The sequence below is a fragment of the Rhinichthys klamathensis genome, unplaced genomic scaffold (assembly GCF_029890125.1).
Source record: "Rhinichthys klamathensis goyatoka isolate OS25496 unplaced genomic scaffold, OSU_Roscu_1.1 h1tg000209l_1, whole genome shotgun sequence".
NCBI classification, from domain to species: Eukaryota; Metazoa; Chordata; class Actinopteri; order Cypriniformes; family Leuciscidae; genus Rhinichthys; species Rhinichthys klamathensis.
This window is the reverse complement of record NW_026606734.1, coordinates 56,340-65,000: the sequence shown is the minus strand read 5'-3', so window position 1 is coordinate 65,000 and position 8,661 is coordinate 56,340. Positions and strand designations below refer to the sequence as shown.

The 8,661-nt window shown below is 35.7% G+C and overlaps 1 protein-coding gene across 3 annotated transcripts in view; it reads right to left on the bottom strand.

Annotated features, from left to right (window-relative positions):
• kcnh2b (potassium voltage-gated channel, subfamily H (eag-related), member 2b) overlaps nt 1-8,661 on the bottom strand; it is a 77,899-nt gene that overhangs the window by 12,989 nt on the left and 56,249 nt on the right. For all 3 annotated transcript variants that reach the window (XM_056263615.1, XM_056263613.1, XM_056263614.1), the window contains exon 5: nt 2,363-2,615. In XM_056263615.1, the coding sequence (XP_056119590.1) occupies nt 2,363-2,615 (253 nt within the window). The remainder of the gene's footprint in view (nt 1-2,362; nt 2,616-8,661) is intronic.

Genomic DNA, 8,661 nt, shown 5'->3' with positions numbered 1-8,661 from the left:
CAGCAGTGACATTCTGCTAAACATCTGCTCCTGTTTTCCACAGAAGAAAAGGTGACACAGGAAAGTCATGAGGGTGAGTAAACGACTTTTGCATGAATTATTCCTGTAACTGTGTAAATGCAGTGTCACAGATGATGTCCTGTAGGTGGCACTAGAGGACAAACAGAATCTGTCAAACTGAACCTATCGTTGAAACGGTGTCGCATTTACAGTTTTTCTCAGTCGCTTTGGTACATTTATCGAATCATTCTCGACATTTATAAAACAGTAAGTGCATTTCTCAAAACAATTTGAACAAATAGCAAAACACCTGCAAAAGTGTCTCTTGCTCACAATCCTTAGTTCATCTCTCAAAAGTAAATATCTGTGTCAGTGAACATGTCAGTGCATCAGAATTACAAGTGCTTGTGTCGTTGTGTACGGATACGACAGTTAAACTGCTCAGTCATGTTGTCAATATAACAGTGTACTCTGGAGATGTTCTGATGTAAACTATGGATAAAGCTTTGATGACAATTATTGTAAATTGTAGGTTACACACCTTAGTGTATGTGGGAGTTTGATTGCAAGAGACTCACATTTACGCTTTTACTGTTTGTACTGTAATTTGTTGTCAGACCATGTCATTGCGATACAGAAAGGAAAGACAGCACTGCATCGCACAAAGAAAAAAAAATGTGAATGGGACAGATTTAGAAAAAAAGTCTAATGGAAATGTATAGAAATATGCTTGATTATGACAACTTGTTCAACCATTTTGCATGTAAAGACTTCTGCTATGAACGAATGCCTAAATGTTGTGGTTTGGGACTATTCAACAGAGACCCATTATAATACATTTTGATCAACATGACATAAGCAACTGATAATGTAGGAAACAGCAGAGACTTGTACATAATCATTTGCATGGATGTACCAAAGCATTTGCAACTTATTCAAAGAAATGAGAAACTGCTTTTTTGACGCACGAGTGACTGATGATGTGAAGATTGAACAGGTCGTTTTGAGGATTTCAATTCTGATCTGAGAAATGTACGCAGGTAACTGAGAGAAACTGTAACTGTGTAAATGCAGTGTTACAGATGATGTCCTGTAGGTGGCACTAGAGGACAAACAGAATCTGTCAAACTGAACCTATCGTTGAAACGGTGTCGCATTTACAGTCAAGTCAAGTCAAATATATTTATATAGCGCTTTTCACAATACAGATTGTATCAAAGCTGCTTCACAGTGTCAATCAAAACAACTTAACAGTCTTTGTTTATTACTGGAAAAGACATCCAAGTTTGGTAGAGCTGATCAGTGGTATGATGGGTCATTTAATTTGAATATCCCCAAATGAGCAAGCCAAAGGCAACAGTGGCAAGGAACCGAAAAACTCCATTAAGTGACCCGATGGTGTCCTAAAACTCCATCAGATGACCCAATGGAGAAAAAAAAACCTTGGGAGAACCCAGGCTCAGTCGGGGCCAGTTCTCCTCTGGCGTTTATTTACATTAACTGTAAGATTAAAAATTTTATATGAATGCCTGGCTAAATAGATGCGTCTTTAGTCTAGTTTTAAACTGGGAGAACGAGTCTGAGCAACGAACAATATCAGGAAGGCTATTCCAGAGCTTCGGAGCTAAATGTGAAAATGCTCCTTTGGTGGATCTGGATATCCTAGGAATGACCAGAAGCCTCGAATTTAGTGATCTTAAAGAGCGCGATGGATTGTAGGGCGATAGAAGATCCGTTAAATAGACTGGAGCTAAACCATTCAGAGCTTTATAGGTCAAAAGCAAGACCTTGTAATTAATACGGAACTTTATAGGTAACCAATGAAGTGATGATAGAATCGGTGTTATATGATCATATTTTCTTGATCTAGTAAGAACTCTAGCGAACAGGATATACATCTAGCATGGCTTAAATGGAAAACATACTCTAGTTCCTCCTTCTTTTTTTTCTCACAAATTTTCAAGGCTTGCGTTCTCGAGCTCCAAACACTGTTGATGTGCGGATGAGCAGCCGGAGCGCGTTAAGGTTTTCTGTTAGAGCGGTGTCGTGTTAGCGGCCGCTAAGTTAATAACTAATGATCTTTGCAACGGAAGTGAATCAATCAAAACTAACCTTATCTGGACAATAACTTTATTCTAGAGCTGCTGTAAAGCCTAAACACTCTCTGTTACTGTAATCTCCTGTTATCACTGTAAAGCTGCTGTGAAACTCTATATTGTTAAAAGCGCTGTATAAATGAAGGAGACTTGACTTAAGCATATGGTCCATTTTGAGATCATGTTGACTTCTAAACAGGGGGAATGTACAGTATACGCTGATTGTCTGTTTAAGTTATTTTTACTGTGTAATGCTGTATTTTCACCTAAGATGGCCACGACCACATCTCCACGTAAGATCTCGATGGACCCGCGAGAGATGAAGTACAGCGCGGTCAGGACGTCCCCGGCGTGCACCAGTGTGTCTCCCGGAGGAGCGTGTGTGGTCTTAAACTTCATGGCCAGCGCCCGCAGACACCCTTTACTGGAGCCCTTGAACGCTTTACAGTTCTGCAGGAGCGTCCGGTTCAGGTGGAGGCAGATGTCGGCCTGTAGACACTCCGGGAAACCCTTCAGCACCTGAACACACACAGCAGACAACTCTTACAAGCTGGAAAACATCCAGAAGAATGTCAGTACAAATCTACTGTCAAACAACTGGTTTGTGTGAGAATTAGACCAAAATATGAGAAATCAACAACAAATGATAGATAGACAGACAGACAGACAGACAGACAGATAGACAGATAGATAGATAGATAGATAGATAGATAGATAGATAGATAGATAGATAGACAGACAGATAGACAGATAGATAGATAGATAGATAGACAGACAGACAGATAGACAGATAGATAGATAGATAGATAGATAGACAGACAGACAGACAGACAGACAGACAGACAGACAGACAGACAGACAGACAGACAGACAGACAGACAGACAGACAGACAGACAGACAGACAGACAGACAGACAGACAGACAGACAGACAGATAGATAGATAGATAGATAGATAGATAGATAGACAGACAGACAGACAGACAGACAGACAGACAGACAGACAGACAGACAGACAGATAGATAGATAGATAGATAGATAGATAGATAGATAGATAGATAGACAGATAGATAGATAGACAGATAGACAGATAGACAGATAGATAGATAGATAGATAGATAGATAGATAGATAGACAGACAGACAGACAGAGACATAGATAGATAGATAGATAGATAGATAGATAGATAGATAGATAGATAGATAGATAGATAGATAGATAGATAGATAGATAGATAGATAGATAGATAGACAGACAGACAGTGATGGGGTAAAGACTAGAGGGGTAGTAAGTGGGAATTGTAGAGTACGGAGATGCAGAACTGCAATGGGTCAATCATCCTTTTCAGTGAAAGGTGGACATCTATGGAACACCATGCCGGTGAATCTAAAGTTGCAACCAGAACTTACGGTTTTCTGTACAAAGCTGAAACAATGGCTGAAATCTAGGGGTGTCACGATTCTCCAAATCCTCGATTCGATTAAGTTTTCGATTCCAAGGTCACGATTCGATTCGATTCTCGATTTAAAAAAAAAAAAATTAAAGCGCAGATTGCTATGCAATTTTTAGACTACACGTTTATGCATTATGCAATATAAATTTGTTCACAATGTACACTACACCATTGCCAAATTTAAAATATAACAAAAACAAGTAACATCATAAATGTAACAATAACTTTATTAAATCAATTGGAAACTTAAGAGAAACTAAATGGCAGGTTACTTTGCTTTTGTAACTGCAGTCTTCTCAGACGATGACATTTATGTTCATTAATATAATGTGCTGTGACAGTCATGAAGCTCTGTGTTGCTCTGGAGGTCCAGCAATCTGTAGACAAGGCCACTAAATGTGCACTTCTCAGACCTTCAATAACTTTCTCCTTTACATTGTTGTACAATGAGGGTATCACCGTAGTTGTGAAATGCGTTCTACTTGGGATTTCGTAGCGCGGTTCTAGCACGCTAATTAAATGCCTAAATCCGGAGTTTTCCACCACCGAATAAGGTCGCATATCTGCAGCGATGAATACTCCTAAGGCGCTTGTAATTGCATTTGCACGAGTTGAGTTACTTGGAAATTTAATTCCAAATGAAGACGGGAGAGTAGTTTGTACAGTTGTTGGTTTGACCGACAAATCTATATTTTTGTGCTGTCTGCGGAGATGCGCAGCCATGTTAGTCGTGTTTGCCAGTGGACGAATATGGTACACGCACATAGCAGAGCTTGCAAACTGTGGCTTTTTTGTCGACAACGCGAACGTTGTCAACATACCGCACTGCAAATCCAAAATACCTCCACACCGGCGACTTCAGAGAAGCAGGAGGGTGTTCAAGTTCCGTTGATGGGTCTTCGATATCTGCAGTTGCCATGTTGTGTCAGTTAGAGGACTCGCAGCCTTTCAACAGGTGTTTTGTTTTCCGCACCGTGATGAGTCGTTCATCATGAATGAGTCATTCATCATAAACGATCTGTTCATTGCCTCTGTCACGCGACAAATGAACAAAAGACTCGGAAGGTAAAGTAATTATTGTAGTGTAGTGTCCATGTAGTGTAAATTATTTTTCACTGCATTCATGATGTACATCTTCTTAATGTTCGGGGAATTTGCATGTTAATAGTATAACATTTAAAGCCCCTGAAATGACTAGAAAAAAAGTTTAGTTAATTTTGATGAACGAGATTGAACAATAGAGTCTGTAAAACGATCCGAACTTTCCATCACGGACGCGACATGGGGCGTGGCAGTATCGACGATACCATTTTTTATTTCGATTTCGATACCATTGAATTAATTTCGATCGATTTCGATTTAATATCGAAATCGTGACACCCTTACTGAAATCTATACAGCGATGTGAACATTGAGGTTATTTTTATTTTTTTTAGATTAGTTACGTTATTTTTATGAAGTTGATGTGTTTAGGTATGTCAATATGTCATTGTTGATTTGTTTGGGTACAACATGTGCACACATGTATACATGTGTGTATTTGTATTTGTTTTGTTTCTTGTGATGATTGTTTGTTTGTTTTTTTGTTTTGTTTTTTGGATGTTTTGATTTTATGTAAAAGCCTAACCAGGGACGCGGGACGCAAACTAGCTTTATGCTATATGCTCTATGTACACAGCATCGGTTGTCTATGTGTAACAATGCTTAGTGTATTGTCCCTGTTAAATAAACAAAAAAATAAATAAATAAAATAAAACAGACAGACAGATAGATAGACAGACAGACAGACAGACAGACAGACAGACAGACAGACAGACAGACAGACAGATAGATAGATTTGTCTACAATTTGAAATATCTGTATAACTGCTCATCAAGGCTGCATTCATTTAATAAAACACAATAAAAACAGTAATATTGTGAAATATTATTAGTATTTAAAAAAGCTGTTTTCTATGTGAATATACAGTAAAGTGTCATTTATTTTCAGCATCATTACTCCAGTCTTCAGTGTCACATGATCCTTCAGAAATCACTCTAATATGATGATCTAATGATCAAAAAAACATGTATGATTATTATCAGTGTTGAAAACAGTTAATATTTTTGTGGAAATGGCGATATCATTTATTTTTCAGGATTCTTTAATAGAAAGAACAGCATTTATAATAAAAAAAATATTACAGACCCCAAGCTTGACCTTGATTATGTCATTTTCAAAGCTTAATGGGATCTGCAGTCTCATATACACAAATTCTTACTTTTTGTTGATTTTCAAGAATGTTTTTGGCTTCAAATCAATGTTTTTAATGTTGCGATTCATCTCAGAGCTGAATGATTTAGTTTTAGTAGCTTGTAAAGAAACAAAATCAATTAAAAAAAGGAAATATTACCCAGCAGTACAGCAATCACCACCACTCTGACTGTCCAATCAGAACGCTCCACTGCTCTTAATGAGAAGAGCTCATAGGCCGAGGTGGACGCTCGTTTGTTTTCTTTACTTGAGTGCGTAATCTCGTTAAACTCTGGGTTTTTCGGCTGGTAATAGTAGAGGACATGCTGGCGAGGACAGCTGCTAAATTAACTCATTATGGATAATGTACTATATTCATGTAATCCAGCTCACAACTCACACTTTATTATGCCCTTTCTCAAAGTATTGATGTTGTGTTTGTGCTCTACTAGAACAGGCTTTTATGGAAGCTTGTTTCCGCCACAGAATAAAAAAAAAAAAAAAGGTAATTGCGCCTTTTTATCTCACAATTCTGACTTATCTCACAATTACGAGATATAAAGTCATAATTGCGAGATAAAGTCATAATTGCGAGATATAAAGTCACAATTACGAGTTATAAAGTCACAATTGCGAGAAATAAAGTCATAATTGCGAGTTATAAAGTCACAATTGCGAGATATAAAGTCATAATTGCGAGTTATAAAGTCATAATTGCGAGATATAAAGTCATAATTGCGAGATATAAAGTCATAATTGCGAGTTATAAAGTCATAATTGCGAGATATAAAGTCATAATTGCGAGATATAAAGTCATAATCGAGAGATATAAAGTCATAATTACGAGTTATAAAGTCATAATCGCTAGTTATAAAGTCATAATTGCGAGATATAAAGTCATAATTGCGAGTTATAAAGTCAGAATTGCGAGATATAAAGTCAGAATTGCGAGTTGTAAAGTCACAATTGCGAGATATAAATTCATAATTGAGAGTTTTAAAGTCATAATTGCGAGATATAAAGTCATAATTGCGAGATATAAAGTCATAATTGCTAGTTATAAAGTCATAATTGCGAGATATAAAGTCAGAATTGCGAGTTATAAAGTCATAATTGCGAGATATAAAGTCAGAATTGCGAGTTATAAAGTCATAATTGCAAGATATAAAGTCATAATTGCGAGATATAAAATCACAATTGCGAGATATAAAGTCATAATTGCGAGTTATAAAGTCATAATTGCGAGATATAAAGTCCGAATTGCGAGATATAAAGTCAGAATTGCGAGATATAAAGTCAGAATTGCGAGATATAAAGTCAGAATTGCGAGTTATAAAGTCATAATTGCGAGATATAAAATCACAATTGCGAGATATAAAAGTCATAATTGCGAGATATAAAGTCAAAATTGCGAGATATAAAGTCATAATTGCGTGATATAAAGTCATAATTGCGAGATATAAAGTCACAATTACGAGTTATAAAGTCACAATTGCGAGATATAAAGTCATAATTGCGAGATATAAAGTCATAATTGCGAGATATAAAGTCATAATTGCGAGTTATAAAGTCAGAATTGCGAGATATAAAGTCAGAATTGCGAGTTATAAAGTCAGAATTGCGAGATATAAAGTCATAATTGCGAGATATAAAGTCATAATTGCGAGATATAAAGTCACAATTTACGAGATATAAAGTCATAATTGTGAGATATAAAGTCATAATTGCGTGATATAAAGTCATAATTGCGAGATATAAAGTCACAATTACGAGTTATAAAGTCACAATTGTGAGATATAAAGTCATAATTGCGAGATATAAAGTCATAATTGTGAGATATAAAGTCATAATTGCGAGTTATAAAGTCAGAATTGCGAGATATAAAGTCAGAATTGCGAGTTATAAAGTCATAATTGCGTGATATAAAGTCATAATTGCGAGATATAAAGTCATAATTGCGAGATATAAAGTCACAATTACGAGTTATAAAGTCACAATTACGAGTTATAAAGTCAGAATTGCGAGATATAAAGTCAGAATTGCGAGTTATAAAGTCATAATTGCGAGATATAGTCATAATTGCGAGATATAAAGTCATAATTGCGAGATATAAAGTCACAATTACGAGATATAAAGTCATAATTGTGAGATATAAAGTCATAATTGCGTGATATAAAGTCATAATTGCGAGATATAAAGTCACAATTACGAGTTATAAAGTCACAATTGTGAGATATAAAGTCATAATTGCGAGATATAAAGTCATAATTGCGAGATATAAAGTCATAATTGTGAGATATAAAGTCATAATTGCGAGTTATAAAGTCAGAATTGCGAGATATAAAGTCATAATTGCGTGATATAAAGTCATAATTGCGTGATATAAAGTCACAATTGCGAGATATAAAGTCATAATTGCGAGATATAAAGTCATAATTGCGAGATATAAAGTCATAATTGCGAGATATAACATCACAATTGCGAGATATAAAGTCATAATTGCGAGATATAAAGTCAGAATTGCGAGATATAAAGTCATAATTGCGTGATATAAAGTCATAATTGCGAGATATAAAGTCACAATTACGAGTTATAAAGTCACAATTGCGAGATATAAAGTCATAATTGCGAGATATAAAGTCATAATTGCGAGATATAAAGTCATAATTGCGAGATATAAAGTCATAATTGCGAGTTATAAAGTCAGAATTGTGAGATATAAAGTCATAATTGCGAGTTATAAAGTCATAATTGCGAGATATAGTCATAATTGCGAGATATAAAGTCATAATTGCGAGATATAAAGTCATAATTGCGTGATATAAAGTCATAATTGCGAGATATAAAGTCACAATTACGAGTTATAAAGTCACAATTGCG